The sequence below is a fragment of the Callorhinus ursinus genome, unplaced genomic scaffold (genome assembly GCF_003265705.2).
Source record: "Callorhinus ursinus isolate GAN/ISIS: 27379988/994484 unplaced genomic scaffold, GSC_fseal_2.0 scaffold4, whole genome shotgun sequence".
NCBI lineage: Eukaryota > Metazoa > Chordata > Mammalia > Carnivora > Otariidae > Callorhinus > Callorhinus ursinus.
Genome location: NW_027397066.1, coordinates 31,265,246 through 31,283,400, shown reverse-complemented (window position 1 = coordinate 31,283,400; position 18,155 = coordinate 31,265,246). Strand labels below are relative to the sequence as shown.

Sequence of the window (18,155 nt, the reverse complement as noted above, 5' to 3'; positions counted from 1 at the left end):
AAATGAAATCTTTAAAACTAAATATTCTCAACTGATACACACTTGAAATAACTCAATGACTTAAAAAAAAAAAAAAAGATCTCACTGCATTTATAAGCCCGATCTTTCTAGCGTTCCTTTACTTGTTCCTTCCTGCTGGGAAACAACAGTACAGGAAGCTGAACACCAGTGCTCCAACCTCAATAATGGTTAACAAAAATAACTGTATTGCTTTACATTGGATACGTCTTAGGTTTCCAAAGTACTTTCCCATTCATAATTTAATGTAATTCCATGAGATAAGAAGAGCCAACATTCACTATAACCATTTTATGACTCAGGTTAGGTGAAGTTATAGGATTTATATCACAAAGCTAGTTGAGCCCAAACCAGGCTCTTGTTTAATTTGGCAGAGGAGGCATTTTTTAAATTAAATGTTAAGGAGAACTCTGGGGGAGGGAGGGGAAAGGAGAGGGAGAAAGACAGAGAAGCAGTAAAGAGGGGCAGAGGGTGAGGAGCGTGAGGAGGGCGTAGGGGTCCCCCACAATGGGCAGCCACACCGAACCTACTCTGCAAACTCTCGGGGTAGCCTGGGCTGCTGCTTAACACATGAATGAAGTATGTCGAGGGATGAGAATTGATCCATAGTACATGCAACTTGAGGAACTCAAGAAGTCTTTGAGAGGTCTACCCTGCTGCTTTGCTTTCTCTTTTTCTTTAGATTTTATTTATTTATTTGAGAAAGAGTGAGTGTGTGTGTGTGTGTGTGTGTGTGCGAGAGAGAGAGAGAGAGAGAGAGAGAGAGATCACGAGCAGGGGGAGGGGTAGAGGGAGAAGCAGACTCCCCACTGAGCAAGGAGCCCCATGCAGGACTCAATCCCAGGACCCTGGGATCACGACCTGAGCCAAAAGCCGACACTTAACCGACTGAGCCACCCAGGCGCCCTCCTTTGCTTTTTCTAAAGAAAAAAAAAGTTTTCTGACTAAAGAGCATTAGGGAAAAGAAATACCTGCTGCTAAAAATTTAGGCTATTACTGGGCAGAGACAAATCTTAAGTTTAGAACTGCATTTAAACTCGATTTCTACATTGTGACTCCACATAGGAAGGCCCGAAGACAGACTTGAGCATACTCTGTATCTGGGAGACACAAGCAGGCTGCGAGGGCACAAGGTGGTCCTCCTGTGACACCACACCAAGCGATAGCAGCTGACGAGGCAGGGGACGTGACGGGTGTAACCAGAGCGCTGGGACCAGGGAGCACTGCCACAAGCCCACTGCGCTGAGGCAGAGTGTCAACCTATAGTCCAATCGCAGTGGGGAGGTAGACAAGCTTGGGAACGCAGTGGGAAGGGAAGGAGCCCCTCCACATTCCCACACACGGTGGGTGAGCAGTCACAACAGCTTGGCAGAGGGGCCATTTTTCACACAAGGTGCTGCAAGCTGCTGAGTTCTCTTACACGTGGAATTTGAGGATCTCTCTGGAAATAGCGATAGGCATGGTCATTTGAGCTTCTTACCTAGGGAGCTTTAAAATCGGGGGGTGATTTGACTTGAAATCTCATTTCGTCTTTTCCTTCACCTAATGCTCTGCTGTTACTCGGGCCAGAATCTCACAGGTCACTTCCGGGGTGTACGGTACCTTCGTATCTGCTGGGAGAGTCGCACGCTTTCTGTGGGGTTGCCACTCGGAGGAATATCTGCTGCCTCCACGAGTGTCTCCGTGTCTTCACAGGGGTCCTGCTGGCATCGCCAAGGTGGTTAGCTTTGGAGTCAAAGTCCCTGCAAGCACAAAATGACTGACTGATGACTGATGGGGAGATACAATCAGGTATTTTAGCTTGACTTTTTGTTTTTAAACAAAACACTACATTATAAATTATCTTTGTATAAAAAAACATAATGAGATAATCATGAAAGCTGAATCAAGCCCGCAGTGGGTCAACATTCCTAAGGGACTGTTTTCTTACAGGATGCCTTTCATGAAAAGCACAAGATTGCATGCCCTTAATTTATGTCCATTGTAAAAGATGTTAAGAAATACACTCCACAGGTCACCAGCTTCCAGTTGGACCTTTTTTGGCACCACTTCAGAAAAGAGAAACTGTCTAAAGGGGGTACTGGCACCAGGGCACCATCTCCCCTCATCCATGCATGGGAAGATTTTCTCAGCATAGGTCTGCATCTCCACAGATGGCAGCAAAAATGAAAAAAAAGATTACACAGAACCATCAAGGCAATAATTACAGTCACTTGATGACAACTATTTTAACATCTTTTTTAAAACAAAGTATATTTATCAACACATACCGTAAACATCGTCTCATCAGTGATTTTTCTTCCTATTCTCAGGACAACTTGGGGAAGCCCTTGTAATTTACACCCACATACACACCGCAACTAAGGAATAACCCTGCCTTACAGGTCAGACATCCGGACTTATTTACTGGAGCCATATGCTCACTCTCAGAAACAATGCTATCACTTAGAGAACCGGTTAAGACTTTCTTGAATCCTCTGAAAACAACACATTAATAAATTACTCCTGGTCAAAACTGGAGAGCAAGAGGACTCTTTCTTTAAGTGACATTCAGTAGGAAAGTATAAGAAAGAAGATACAATTGATTTAGCTAAAATGATTTTTTGAGTGTCAAAAAAATAGCTGAAAAATCTCTGTATATATCAGTAATTCGACACTTCTACCCAGGCTTGATATATCTAAATTAAACCCTACCTTTTCGTGTTCATAAAGTCAGAGGTGTTATTTTCATCTACAGGAGCCAGAAATTTTAGAAAATTTGGCACAGAGGAAGAAGAATGAAGTTTTTTCCGCAGGGCATTACGGTAGGAGATGCTGAGAGTTTGATTGAGAAGAGAGTTTAGGATAAAGAACTACAAACACAAAAAGTATAAAATATAAGCTTTAAAGTAACCACTTTAGTTCTCATGCTAAGAAAATTAAAACAGGTAAGAAATTAGAAAGTTTACAAATGAGATTTAACTTCTGCATTCAGTCAATAAAATTCTATTTTAAATGAATGGAAATCAATGAATTAATTCAAACACATCAGTCCATTCAGTTAGGCAACATAACAAGCTCTAGACACCCACTGTACAACCCTGTGCCCGAAGTTAGCAATACTGTGCTGCGCACTTTAACAGTGTGTTCAGGGTGTAAAGCTCATGTTAAGCATTCTCACCAGAATAAAAACGTAACAAAAAAGTCAGTCCATCTTCCAAAATGACTTTTCCTTTCAAACTGGAAAAAAATAATTTTCCTAAATTCATGACATTTCTGATTTGGGACAAATCACAGTGTATATAATCAAACACAGTTCTTGTTAAACTGTGTGTGTGTGTGTGTGTGTGTGTGTGTGTGTGTGTGTGTGTGTGTGGGCGCGCGCATGCGCATATACTGGGCAGAGATATGTGAAACTAAGTATGTAAGAAATGGCTTGACATGAAGACCTGGCAACAGTAATTAATTAATATCGAATTAAGTCAGTTCAGATGATAGACTGAAAATAATACAACCAAAACCAGACAAGCGCGCATGCACGCGCGCGCGCGCGCACACACACACACACACACACACACACACAAGCGGTGGCCCTGGGTTCTCTCCCGCCATGCAGCACATCCTCTCTGTGCAAACTTCCCGGGAAGACAAACGACACTGAACTTGCCGCGTGAGTGTGCTCACCTCTTCAGCACAGCATTCCCACTTTGTTCTCCACTTGAGCTATGCTTTAGGTACTTAAAAAAATTTGGCGAGGAGGCGGAGGGGTTAAGACGAGGTGGAAGAGCAGGAGCTGAAGACTGACCTGAGCAACTTTTAGACTCGCCCACAGGTGGATGATTCACACTAAATAGCAATTAGAGAGAAGGCAGGGCGATTAGCGGGAAGGGGGGGAGCCCAGGGGGGACCCGAGGCGGGGCACGGAGGGAACAGGCTAGGCTGCCGCCGTCCGCTTATTTAAACACCAGCTGTCACAGTCAGAGGGCTGCTCTTCACTTCTCTTCTGTGTCCACTGTCTCTTTGACAAAGGTAGTTTTCAGTAAAAAAAAAAAAAAAAAAAAAGTACTGTGAAAAGTCATTCTTGACCATTTCTCACACGTGTACGAACCCAATAGTGCTTTTTCTTCCCTTCCCTTTTCAGAAACTGGCAATTTTTTTTTGTTTTTTACTTAAAAGCAAAAAAGAAAAGCAAAACAAAATCCATAGTTTTTAAAATACATTTCTCTTTAAAATGAACAATAACCTGCCTGGAATTCAAGGTCTTATTTCTTGTGCATCAGTGAGGAAAGAGTTCACAAGGGAGCAGAAAGCAAAACAGGTATGCTAGGGAGGGAGGCAGGCGGGCATCTCTCTACCCTCCCCTGCCCTCCCCTGTCCAGCAAGATCCATTAGGAAGCTGCATTCTTGGAGAGAGAGGAAATGTACCGTCAGGGGTACCCCTTTCCTACCACGTCTGCTTGTGTGAAACTGCAGGCTTAGCAAGAGAACTGGGAATCTCTAGACAGGAATGCGTCCACAATCACTGAAAACCCCAGAAACAGAGGGCTGGGGACATGGCAGAGAGGTGAGAGAGAAGCCATAAACTGGCAAAAACCTCATAAACCCTTGAATTGTTGTCTCTAAGATGTCATATATTAAATACTAGCTTCTGGCATGCATCCTGCTTTGGGATCATAGTTACGCAGCCGAATTCTTGAAAACCATCACAATCATTTTCAATGGCTGACGGGAAACAAAGTGGAGAGGCTCTGCTACACCTTTCAAATAGTTTCATTTCTTCACTCAAAACCTGTCAAACACCTCCGGGCAGACTCTGCCTGATCCGTGCGTGACCCCCATCCCCGACGCATGTCAGTCCCAGGAAGGCAGCAACTCTACACATTTATTCACATTTATAAAGTAAGGGATTTTAAAAGATTTTTCAAGTTATTTTTAAGGATAAATCTGTGACTGCTTAGGGTCAAATTAATTGCCAAGGGACCCCAGAAGGGCCCGGAGACCTTCTGCTCCCCTGCTGCTTACCCATGTCTAGAACCAGGAAATTCCAACCGCTCATTCGAGCCAAGTTATTCAAAATGAGCAGATCCGGTTAGCAGATTCTAGCAGAATGCACACAGAAGGACAACCATCCCAATTTGGTTACACACAGAAGCTAAGCAGGTGTGCCCAGGTCACAACCAGGTCAGGACCAAGCCAGCCCTGGAACCCCGGGCCGCACAGGCAGCAGACATGGCAACGTTGCCGCTTGTGCCCCGCGTGGGACGGACGCCACATCTCCGTGCCACCAGAGAAGGATCCCAGGTTTGCAAACGAGGACTCCCCGGCTCGCCCCCCTGCCACCTGTCCCCAAAGCTGGCAGCTAGGTTCCAGGAGCCCTGCCTTGCACACTGCGTGAGCAGTGATTACTACCCACTTCGAGGGCCATTTCTGCTCTGTCTCAGCTGCTTCCTCCTGAAACTTGTACTTGCTACTCGAACAAGCAACAAGCCTCTTACATCTACAGAGTTGCCACGGGAGGAACAGAACATGCCTTCAAGTGTTAGCTTTTAAGCCCACAGTAGAACCTGACTCAAGTCTCTCTGTCACCCAGTAAGCATAGCTGGGCTGCACATTCTGGGTTAATGACAGATACACCGCAGCTAGTTACGCAACAAATTCACATTTTGAAACAAATCTTACTTCCGGTCATGAGGCGTCTCTGTGCTCACTGAGTGGTACCTCGTAAGTTTCCTTTGGGAGGCCCCCGGAGACCCCTGAGCCGGTTCCAGAGGCTCCGGGCACTCCACGGGGAAATGACTCAGGGTGTTGGCACGCCTTCGGAAGCTCTGCTGGGGTGACAGTGGGGCAGGCTCTTCTGCGGGCTGGCTCCCCGGGTCACTGGACAGGTCATCTGAGGAGCCGAGGAGTCTGAAGGAGCTCTCGGAGGCAGGCAGGGCCTCTTTCTCACACACGCACGGCTCCTGACGGCAGACGGACAGCAGGTGAGGCGTATCACGGGCAATCTCCTCCCAGGGGCAGGAAAACATTTTCACACAGGAGCCCATCTGGTTATAATGCCATCTAGAGGCCACCGAAAATGTAAGGGAACGAAGGCCCGATAAGGCCCTGCTTATCAGAGACCAAATGCTAGGCTGCTGGACAGATGGGGAAACCTGCCCAAATCCAAGGGGAAGGACGTAGCCCTTGTAAGCAAAGCCGTCAATAGCCCCTTCTCCCTGTAAAAGACTCTACTGTGCTTGTAACTCGTAGAACTTGTCTGCACTGTTTACACAAACCAAGTCGTTCTTTATCTCTGCCAAGTGTGTCCATACATGTTCTACCCACATTCTTAAGGCTGATTTTGATCTAATGTTGAAATTTAACTTGGTGGGCGCCTGGGTAACTCAGTTGGTTAAGCGACTGCCTTCGGCTCAGGTTATGATCCTGGAGTCCCGGGATCGAGTCCCGCATCGGGCTCCCTGCTCGGCAGGGGAGTCTGCTTCTCCCTCTGACCCTCTTCTCTCTCGTGCTATCTCTCATTCTCTCTCTCTCAAATAAATAAATAAAATCTTTAAAAAAAAAAAAAAGAAATTTAACTTGGTGATCCTGAGGTTAAAAACTATATCCTGTATTATTCTTAGAATATGAAAATCTCTTTAGGCACTTATGCCAGAACTCAGGGCCAATTATTTAACTTCTTTCTGTACCCCAATTTTCTCAACTGTAAAAGGGTAGAGAGAAAATTTATCTCAGTGGGTTTCAAGAATTAGGCAAGGTAATCCAAGTGAAAGTGCACCGTAAAATGTTATACAAATATAAGTTACTGTATCAGGTACTCAATGAAGCTACTGAGTAGGTAACTCCAACATTTGTTGAGAATCATGACAATACTTTAATACCATAGTCTCTCGAGATACATGCTTTTTCAAAGACATATGAGGCAATCTTATGCTTTGCACTGCACCCAGGACATGGTTGGTGGCTAATATATTCTTCTCCAAAGAACATAAAATAAGGGTGGGCATATCAGTTTGCCCCTGCTGAAACTGCTAGAAGAGATAAACAGAGAGAGTAAAATGAAATGAATGCATCTAATGATGGACTGAAGAATCTAAATTCTCTGTTCATTTGATACACGGTTACATGCCTTTCAGATGATATATTAAGGATTTTAATTTTTAAAAATATGTTTATTGAGGGGAGAGATATACATTTAATTTTGTAGGAATTAGGAAAAAATTCCCAACATACTACAAAATATAATTACCTTTAAACATAGCTGAAATTTTTCATTCTTCAAGACTCTGTAGTTCCAAAGATCCTTTTAAGGATTTAAAATTTTGTCTAAGATGACACATCAGAGCAAACATTCTCCATTATGCAAACCTGCTCATCTCAACTCTTATTAACTTCCCTCCAAATTACATGAAGGAGCTAATCCTTAGCTTAATCTTACACCTAAAAGGGCTACTCGGATGTTCCTCAACAGGTAGATGATCAATTTACTGGTAGAGATCCAGTTACATAAAATAGCTTATTTTTACAACAGTTTCTCAATCTCAGGTTAAAAAAAGATGTAAAGTACACTTTATAAAGATACCCCCACACGCAATACAAGCAGGTGGCTCCTGAAAGTTGTATTTCTCTTAAGATTACCCTAGAAATTGAAGCTTCATATATATTTTAGATCTGTGCTTTGGAGAAGAATATAAACAAGTGATAAGACTTCTTGGAAAAGTCACTTGAGTGACATGAGCCTCTTCACAGTATCTTTTATTTGCAGTGATCTGAGAAGCCAATTCCCTGTCCACTTCCCCAGGCGCAATGCCTATCCTTTACAATTTAATTCAAAAGCACCACTGTCCCCATTCCCACGCTTTCTCTGGTTCCACTGGTCCAAAATATCTTCCCTTCCCCTTGCTCCTGGGACGGCGAAGTTACCACCATCTCTTAGGCTAACTCTCAGGGCTCCTTCCATACCCTGATGCTGGTGTTATTTGAGTATCTGTTGCCTCCCAGGTAAGTTTCTGAGGGCTTTGTCCCATTCATCTGTATATTGCAGATACACCATAAACTGTTTCCAAATGTGAAGTAAACTGTGGGGAAGAACTGGTATGTAGTTGATGGAGGTCAGATGATGCTCCGTCCCACCAGATTTTAACTCAGAAAATCATATTCTGAGGACTGGTGTCTAGGGCCACGCTCCCGAGAGAGAGTCCACAAACCGGGAGCATCAACACCACCTTGGAACTTGTCAGAGATATGGCATTTCAGGCCCCACCCCAGGCCTACTGAACCAGAATCTGTGTTTTTGCCGGAACCGCATTAAAGGTACACCTGAGAACTTGAGCAGCACCCTCCCGAGGCAGTGTTTCTCAAGCGGTAGACGGCAGGTGGTGGTATCAATTTCATTGGCCATGGACATTTTTAATATAAAAAAAAAACCAAAGAGAACAGTACGTGTCACAGGTTGTTTACAGTAAATACTGTTTTGTGTGATTTTAATTCGGGATGCAAGTGTGTACGTATGTGTTTGTGAATCGTTTCACAACGTTAAATGAGTTTCTTACTGTTGGCTATGGTCTAAAAGCTCTGAAAGCTACATGCCCGGGAGCAAATTCAGAACTTAAGAGCTGTGTGGTCAGGAGCTTGCTCCACAGAGCTTCCGTCGCTCGAGAGTCTGGAGGAGCTCTGGTGGCAGAAGGAAAGCTGGCCTCCCTAATGCAAACCCCAAATTCACTTTCTGGTGGTTAAAAAGAGTTGAAGCTGCCTAAATGTCTAGAAAGCAAGAAACTAAAACAAGGACACGGACACAGGTTTGTTACCAAAGAGAACCACTGGCTTGCTCATTATCACGAAGCTGTGCTTGGGGACAGACCCAAGGGGTGAAGCTTAGTTGTCTAATTTATAACAGTAATATTTAATTACAATCGTAGAGCTAGCCAAAGGGTAAAAGTATTCAAGCTGTAAACTTCACGGAATTCACAAACCCACTTTTGAGGTATTCCCAATTTCAATTATTTTTAATCTTGGGCAAGTCCATTGGTTGCTTTGTGATAAATTACCTCTCAGTGATCTAAAAGTGTTATCTTGCTTCTTTGCTTATGTAGTGGCCATCTGCTTTGTTATGTGAAACTTCTAAGTTACAGAATTGCAAGACCAGCCCTCCTCCTGCACCCAGAAGTCTCAGGCACCAAACTTGAAGATGAAAGATAGGGGGCTTCCTGGGATCCTTTTGTAGGCTCTGCAGGTAGCAGATGAGCATGACCCATTTACTGATTTCTTCAGGGTGTCACAGAAAGGGAGATGTGCTTACTTTGCTCGTGTTACTTAAAGTGCTAGACATGGAGCTGTCCAGATCCAGACTGGAGGAGTGTTCCTGGAGGCCTCTGGCTTTACTACCCTACATAAAGAAAAGCATTCAAGTTAGAATCCCTTAGGCTTGTGCAAAGGCATCAGACAGAAGCAGCTTGGTCTATTTAAACAACCTCAGGGAAAATGATCTACTAAGATAAAGCTGCTGAGCACATATGTGCATGAAGATAATCAACTTTTTTTTTTAATAGCACAGCAACCTAAATGTTCCTGAACACCTTGTGTATGAGTCGTTTGGCAGGGATGACGGGCAGGAAGAAGAGACAATCTGTCTATGAAGAAAAGCAAGCACACTCAACACCTCTCGCCCAAGTCCCAAGCTGTCACACCCCGCCAGCTATAGGACGCTCAGACAACACTCTATCCACTCAGGAGCTCTCAGAGGTGGCCACCTGGTTTTGTAAATGGACTGTTTTGAATTATCTCTAAGGATGTTGCAAAATTCTGAGAAACACCTTCAAACAAAATAAAATTTAACCAGAACAAAATTAAGCATGGTTCAGATGGAGTGTATCATGAAATTTAAAAAAACAATAAAAACAAATAAACAAAAAAAAAACTGTAAGACCTTTCAAGCTCCAGAAAGATGTGAAACTTTGAAAGAAAATCGAACTCTGATCTCTTAGGAGTGCCATCAAAGGTTATGTACACCTGCTGGGGTGGGGAGCACACAGCATGTAATTTCTTAGGGAACTCTCAGACTGCTGTCTGTGTTTCCTTCGCTCTTCCTGCAGAGTGCAGTGCGCAAACCTGTCTGTACAGGGCCAGATACTAAATCTCTTAGGCTCTGGGGGCCATACTGTCTGTGGCAACTACTCAGCTCTGCACAAAAGCAAATTAAGAATATAGGTAAATGAGTGGATACTGCTGTGTCGCCAAAACTTTATTTACAAAAACAGGAGGTGGGTGGCATTTGACCCGAGAGCCACAGTTTACTGACCCGCAGCAGAGAGTTCTAGACGTGTACCAGCCGCGGCCGACAGTAAAGGGTTTTTTAAGCTGTGCCTCGTAGGGAGGATCTAATCTGTGCTCTTCACAGAGACGGGCCAGTGAATAACATCCTTTTGGGAAACAAAAATACCATGCTATATAAGAAAATTTCTTTTAACCTAAACCAAGTTAAAAACTGAAGTGTAGGTAACACTGCTCTTATAACAAACACTGATGGCACAAAAGCAAAGAAATGAGGGCGCCTGGCTGGCTCAGTTGGAAGAGCATGCAACTCTTGATCTCAGGTTTGTGAGTGTGAGCCCCACGTTGAGCGTAGAGATTAAAGATTTTTTTTTTTTTTTTTTTTTGACAGAGACACAGCGAGAGAAGGAACACAAGCAGGGGGAGTGGGAGAGGGAGAAGCAGGCTTCCCGCTGAGCAGGGAGCCCAATGTGGGGCTCGATCCCAGGACCCTGGGATCATGACCTGAGCCGAAGGCAGACGCTTAACGACTGAGCCACCCAGGCACCCCAAGCGTAGAGATTACTTAAAAATAAGTTTTTTTTTTAAAAAGGCAAAGAACTGAATCTTATGTTCTCTTAAAAAGTGATTTTAACTTAGATTAGGAGAAATTATGCTACTTACCCGGGATAAAATACTTTCTAAAGACTCTGTTAAAGATCTCTTGGCTTTATTTTTCAGCATATCTAGTCTAAATCGAGTGGCACTCGGTGGTAACTCACTTCCAATATTCTCTGCTGCAATCTGTGAGGTCTAAAAAGTGAAACAATGAAAAGTTAAGTCAGTCACTAACAGCTTCCTTGCTCCCTTCCTTTTTTCCTTCTTAAAGGAATGATCAATCTCTAGGATGCATCTTTTTGACCCCAGGCCATTATTCTGATCCCCTGACCTCATCTCATCCGCTCCTCGAAGGCAAGACTGCAAGTCCAGGAAACAGTCTGCCTCAAAGCACTGCTCTGACTGCTCCAAACAAAACGAGGAAATGTGCTTGGAAACCACTCTGTTAACAAAGCTCGAGAGCTCAGGCTCTGCGGTCAGGATCAGAGATGTGTCCCTCACTAACTGGCCTTGGACAAGCTACTTCCCCTCTCCTCAACTTAGCTCCTTCCTCTGTCAACTCAGACCCACCTCATGATCTAATCCTAATGCTGTGTTGTGAGATGAAACAGGTAAAACCACGTAAAGCATCGAGGAGAGCTGCTGGTACGGAGGTGGACAGTGTTAGCTCTTCCAAGTAAAGAACAACTTACCTTTGACGGAATTTCAGAGTCTGAAACAAATAGGATCCACTCCATAACTTTAAATTAATCCCTTCATCTCTTTCTGTGGAACTCTGTCTTCTCCACTTCTTCCTCTCCCCCACCTATGGCTTCTGTCACCCCTTCCCTTTGCAACTATGCTTGCCCCCCTCACTGGCCACAACATGAAGCTGCCAACACAATGGTGTTTGGATGCCAACCACAAAATGAGGTTTAATCCTACTTATTAACAAAGAGGTATGGTAAAAAAAAAAAAAAAACTATAAAAACTCTCTAGATTAAAAACACAAATAAGCACAAGCACATACTCCAACACTCTAAATTCAGACCATTCTTTGTTGTTACATATTTCAAGCATAAAGAAAAGCGCACAGACCAATATAACACATGCATCTGCACCATCCCCCACCACCACCACTCAGCTCTGGCCAAGTGAACATGCACATGTTGAGAGCAGCGAGGAGCGCGGGCTCCAGAGCCCAGGCCCAGATGAGATGCTCCTGTGTCTCCCTAGCTCTGTGGCCTTGGACAGATCTTTACCTGCTGCCCCTCCATTCCTCCACCTGCAGACTGAGGACACACAGGGAACTTTCCTCACAGAGCACTTATGAACTTCAGAGGAACTAATGCACACTAAAGCACCAAGAACATACCTGACGCTCAGTAGATGTCAGCTATGAGTCATGATCATTGACTCTTAGGTACTGTTTCCCATGTTTTATGGAAAACATTACAGACCTCTGTGATACCTCCTGGAACCACTCTCCATTTCCCAGCTGCACAAATAACCCCACTCCTGAAGTTGGTGTTCATCAACTCGTACCATGTACCTTCATATACATGTATGTATCCATAAAACATACGTAATGGTTTACATGTAGTTGAAACTTTAAATGAACAGATCATCCTGTACATACCCTCCCATAACTACCTTTTATCTTTCAATGTAGTTTTTGAGATTTATCTGTGTTGACAAATGTTCTTGGATTCACTCACTTTAATTAGAGTGCAGTTGCTCACTGTAAGACAACGTAATTTGTTCATGTTCCTATACTTAAACATGTATTCCTTTGTGCTTTTTACAAAGGAGACTGCACTAATCTCTCCCAAACATAGCTCCTTAGCAAAGATGTGAAAGTTTTTGCAAGGTAAATAATTAGAAATGTCCTTGCTGGGTCTCTAGGTCTGCACGTCTTCACATGTACCAGATACTGTCAAATTTTTTTCCCCTACATGGTACTAATAGTCGCAGTATCAGTACATGAGAGTTCTACATGGTATGGTCAGATTTTTCCATTTCTGCCAATTTAATGGCTACAGACGGTCTCAATTTGTTTTCCCCTGATTCCTATGTGATTATGCATTTTTTATTATTTAGTTATTTGCTGGTCAAAGATATCATGTCTTCTTTGAAATGATGAAATCCTAGCTCATCAATGAATGTCATACATTGTTCAAGGCATAAAAGAGAAAGAAGGGTTCTGATAAGAGCTACCTTTGGGGCTTCATGCAGTCATCAGAGTTTTACTTCTGTGAGAATTAGAATGTGCATTAAGAGAATGACAACTAGCTTAGAAATTGTTTTGAGGGAGACGATCATTTATCTTTATGTTTTCGTAGAGTATACGGAGCATGCTCTGGACACTTCCCACTTGCTTGCTGAAGGAGTGAATGAGCAATGATCACCAGGTAGGCCCTTGGGAAACACGTACCCAAAGCAACAGACTCCCACAACAGATATTGACTAAGTACCGGCTAAACATCATGCAGCACGGGCAGGTGCCTTACTCACTGCCATTGGTCCTGTGCAATCAGTTACCAAATATCAGGGCCTGTCCAGACTTGCAACAGACTCCAGAGCAAAGGAAAGGATCCACACAGGGCCCTCAGGGAGTCTGCCCTTGACTCGCCGCCAGTTCTCCCACAAAGTTAAGAAGTCGTGGGCTTGCTTTCAAACTCCACACATTTCCATGAAGTAGAAGCATTTTGAATGGATTGTTTTGATAGATAAACACTGGCTACAAGACCAGTAGCACACAGCAGAAAGTACATACAAGAAAAACTGCACTTTTCCTTTTCTGAAACCAGGCCATATGAATGTCTGTACACCGAGTTCAATGCTTCCTCTGCTCTCCTCTCCCACCTAACATGATGCTTTTCCAGGTCTATCACCACAATTCTAATATGCTTTGAAAACAATTCATGTTTAGAAAATATATTCCTTGTTTATTTTAAAATAAGCATCTAGAAGTTTCTCCTTTTGAAGAGGATGCTGGTTCTTCCAATTTGGGGTGCTAGAGCAATTTGTACCGAGTCACCACACTGCCCAGCCCAGGACAGACGGGTGAACTCTGCACAGAAGTGTGGAGCCAAGTTTTAAATTCTGCGGCTACACTGACGTTCTCAGGTCAGGACCCACCATCCTGTGGCACCATGGCGTACTCATTAGCAGCCTTATTCGTAACAACGAGCACCTGCAAGTAGCCAAGGTGTCCACCAGAAGGACGATGGAGAAAACTGTGGGGCTGGCCCATGGGAATAAAAAGGAACAAACGGCTGATGACACACAACAACATGGATGAGTAGCACAAAGTGAAAGAAGCCAGAACTGAAAGAGTAAAGACTCTCTGATTCCATCTGCAAAAGTTCTAGAACAGGCAATTCAACCTATGGTATAAATAATCAAAACCTTGGTTGCCTGGGGGAGGGGTGGTGAGGACCAGCAAAGAGGTATGGGGGTACATTCTGGCATGAAAGAGGGTGCTCTCTATCTTGACGGGGGCTTGGGCCACTTAAATGTATGAAGTCCTCAAAACTCAACGAGCAGTGCACTCAAGATCTGTGCAGCTTACAGGATGTAAATCTCCAAAGACAACTGTGAACAAATACTGAGCTACAGCTAGTTATATGGACGCTGACGTGTATGGGAATAAAGAGTGCTAGTATCAGAAACTTACTTTACAAGTCATCCAAAAAAACATGAAATAAGAACTGGACGGATATATGGGAAAGCAAATATTGCAAAATGCTACAAATGGTATAATCTGGATGGTGGGTATATGAATGCTCACTGTGTGTTTCTTCCAACTTTCCTACATGTTTGAAATTTTTCAAAATAAAATGTCAGAAAAAAACTCCTCTACTAGAAAATGGACCCAGGCAAATCAGTGAGTAGTTATATAACATTAAATTTTGTTAGGTAAGTTCCTAAAAAGCATAATGATTAAGATAGTGGACCTGTGACACATCGGCCGTCATTCCCTAACATGCTGCTTGACCTCTTCCCCACATCTCCACCTCGAACGGTATTACACCACCTGCCTCAAAAAAGTTATAGAAAAACTGGAATCACTCATGCAAAAAATTCAAACTCTGTCTGGTACGTGGCAAACATTCAGTAAGTGGCAGTTGATTGAATATTCTTAATTTTTCGCACCAGCTCTGTCCAGACAAGTAGAAACAGTATGTCTACTGACTAAAATGTGACACTTTCTAACTTTATTACTTTACAGGTCTTTGCCCAAAGCGATTCTTCCTTTTCCACAAGAACAAAACGTCCTTCAGTTGTTCTATTTTATAAAAATGGTTCCTCTGACAGCTATCCAACGCTACCATTTTAGTCTTTGAAAAGCACATACAGCATCACCACTGGCTCTGAGAAGTGCAGCCCTGGGTCTGTGCTCAGCGTCTTCTGTCCACCTGAGGGCCGGGGGCCAGAGAGTTCACTGCCAAAGCCATGGTTCTAACTCCTCTCTAGGTCAAGTCATAACACTACCCAAAGGCTATGGGAATTTTCAGGTGCAACAAGAGTGTAATGAGATCCATGTAAACTATTTGGTAGCAGAAAATGAGAGCAGGAATCTACTGGTGAATCTCAAAACTTCATCTGATCCATCTAAAAACAGCAGCTGCACTGAAAAGCCTGATCCTCAGAGCCCGAGTGCGTGTCCAGCCTGGGGGAGACCCAACCACAACGGGGATCAGAGCAACTTCTTTACAGGCACGGACGTGAGCCTGCTGGGGAACAAAATGTTTAGAAACCTCGAGAGAAAGCACTGACAGCTCTGCTTTGTAAGGCTTGGAAGCTGTGAGATTAAATTCTCATGTTTTCAAATGGAAAAAAAAATTAAATATATTTCTCCACTGGACTAAACTACACCCAAATCATAAAGATACGTCTCTGTTCCTTAAATAACAGTTTGTTCTTAGGTCAAAACTTTCCATCCACCATAAATGCTTCACTCCCCTCCAGCAGTTATAAATCATTTCAAAATTATCAATTTCCTGTTGGGACAAGTTAGGGAAAAAAATTACAACAGAGAAAAACTATTAATGGCACAAGAGGAAAAAAAAGGGGGGGGATGGAAACAAGAAAATAGGTTGAAAAGCAGCAAAAAATTCACTGTCGGCGTAGGCTGGGTGGCCCACCCGAGTGAGCTGGAGGAGCACAGAACTCCCACGCTGTCCTGGGAAGGGAGGCATGGGGGCTGGCAGAGGCCAGACACACATACGGTGCACTGGCATTAGGGTCCCTGCCGAGAGATGCTATGGTTGGCCAAGGAGATGAAAAACAATGTCGTGAGCTCAATGTATGTGAGCTCTGTGAGCTCAGGAAAGGGACCTGACTGCCAGAGCCAACTGGAAGGCAGGAATCTGGGGAGAGTAAAACCACATCACGGTTAGGTGACCAGAAAAGCAGAGGTGTTTAAAGGGAGGGGGTGCGCCATTGAGCATTAAAGCCCCTGTAGAACACATCAGTTAGGCATTTTATAAAAAGGCAATATACAGGGATGCCTGGTGGCTCGGTCGGTTAAGCGCCCAACTCTTGGTTTCAGCTCAGGTTATGATCTCACAGTTGTGAGATCGAGCCCCAAGTCAGGCTCTGCGTTGGGCACGGAGTCTGCTTAAGATTCTCTCTCTCCCTCTGCTCCTTCCCCACCTTCCCAATCTCTCTCTCTCCAAAAAAAAAAGACTGCAGCGCATGGGTGGCTCAGTTAGTTAAGGGTCTGCCTTCTGCTCAGGTCATGATCCCAGGGTCCTAGGATCGAGCCCCATGTTGGGCTCGCTGCTCAGCAGGGAGCCTGCTTCTCCCCCTCCCTCTGCCCCCCCCACTGCTCATGCTCAATCTTAAATAATAAAAAATAAATAACATCTTAAAAAAAATAAAGACCATTTACTTTTGGAAAATTAAGGATTTTTTGGACACCTTTCAGTGATATTTCTCTAGATTTTCTGACTTACAAGGAACTTAAATACAAAATGCACACCTGAAGCTCTACTGGTTATCATGAATCGACTTACACAGAGTCTGAGGGATATAAGAACATGATGCGTGACACCACGTGTATGGAATCCCAGACTCGGAGCCCCACCTTCGGGCACAGCACCCCGAGACAGAAAAGCTGAACAATGCTTGTGCCCAGAAGAGGTAGGCAAGCCGATTCAGGACCTCCAGCACGTGAAACAGAATTAATGCCAGTCTGGTACGTGGATGCTCATGCGCCAGGCTCCCTAGCGCAGCACCTGACTTGTCAGCACAGTTACCTTACATTCACATAGTCCTGACATTCCAAAGAAACTCCGGGCACCTTACAGAATTCTGAAGGCACCGATGCAAGGTCATTCCCGTTTTCCCGGGGAGAGGGGGGAGGTGACAGAGACGGGCTCCCTGCAGGTCAAGTAGCTTGTTGTGGCAGTATCTACTCTCCAACTTCCTTCTTGAAGCTCTACAGCTGCCCTCTTGCTGGGAACGCCTGCTCCACCCGCCCCCTGAGGCAGACGCAACTACCCTCACCGCCTACAAGCACAGTCTAAATATTTCCAAATTTCCCCTACATGTGCAACAAGTAAAAATAAAACACAGGGAGAAAAAGAGTTTCAGAACTTGAGAAAATCCTCAAGATTCTGTTTTACACAGCATCCTGGTAAAATTAAAAGAGGGGGAAAAAAATGCCATACCTGCTTTATCTCCCCAATATGGATGTGACCTTTTTGTTTCTCTTCATATAAACATCTCAGGAAAGAAATAATCAGTTCATTCTCTCGCTGTTCACTTCTTGGTCTCGATTTCTTAAAAAAAATATATATATATATTACATTTATTTTTAATTGTCAACAAAACTGCTAAACCATGCCTTTGAAAATGCTAAACAGCTTCCATCCACCCGTTATAATGGCTGCTTTTACCCAGTCATCTCACTAGGGGGCACCAATGATCCTAGCTAGACATGGACACCATTAAGGGACAATGGAGCCAGTGGGCCAGATTCAGCTTTTGACCTCTGATGTCCTTATACCTAAAATAAATATTTCAAATCAGATGGAAGCACAGACAAAATATTTAATAAATAAGTTGTCTTGAAAACAAGAAAAGAATAAAATCTGTGTAAACATGTCCAGAGGTCAAGAGCCATAATGGCCACATGTTTATAAACTTTTATGGCTAGGGAACTGGAAAGGAAAACAGCAACTGGATCCAGGGTCATGGTCCCACACATCCAAAGTGCTGTTCAGCATGAAGCACTTTCTGCAAGCCCCACAAGGCCTAAACTTGCATGCAATGTTTCATGGCATTGACTCACTTTTTTTTTCTCC

General features: G+C 43.8%; 1 protein-coding gene across 9 annotated transcripts in view; it reads right to left on the bottom strand.

Moving 5' to 3' along the window:
- The window catches only part of TBC1D1 (TBC1 domain family member 1), a 226,012-nt gene that overhangs the window by 81,718 nt on the left and 126,139 nt on the right, over window positions 1–18,155 (bottom strand). For 6 of the 9 annotated variants that reach the window (XM_073891531.1, XM_073891527.1, XM_073891528.1 and 3 more), the window contains 7 exons: window positions 17,520–17,630; window positions 10,927–11,055; window positions 9,293–9,379; window positions 5,677–5,957; window positions 3,682–3,843; window positions 2,713–2,832; window positions 1,621–1,760 (listed from right to left, as the gene is read on the bottom strand). In XM_073891531.1, the coding sequence (XP_073747632.1) occupies window positions 1,621–1,760; window positions 2,713–2,832; window positions 3,682–3,843; window positions 5,677–5,957; window positions 9,293–9,379; window positions 10,927–11,055; window positions 17,520–17,630 (1,030 nt within the window). The remainder of the gene's footprint in view (window positions 1–1,620; window positions 1,761–2,712; window positions 2,833–3,681; window positions 3,844–5,676; window positions 5,958–9,292; window positions 9,380–10,926; window positions 11,056–17,519; window positions 17,631–18,155) is intronic. The other 3 variants (XM_025887690.2, XM_025887691.2, XM_025887689.2) reach the window with 2 other exon arrangements.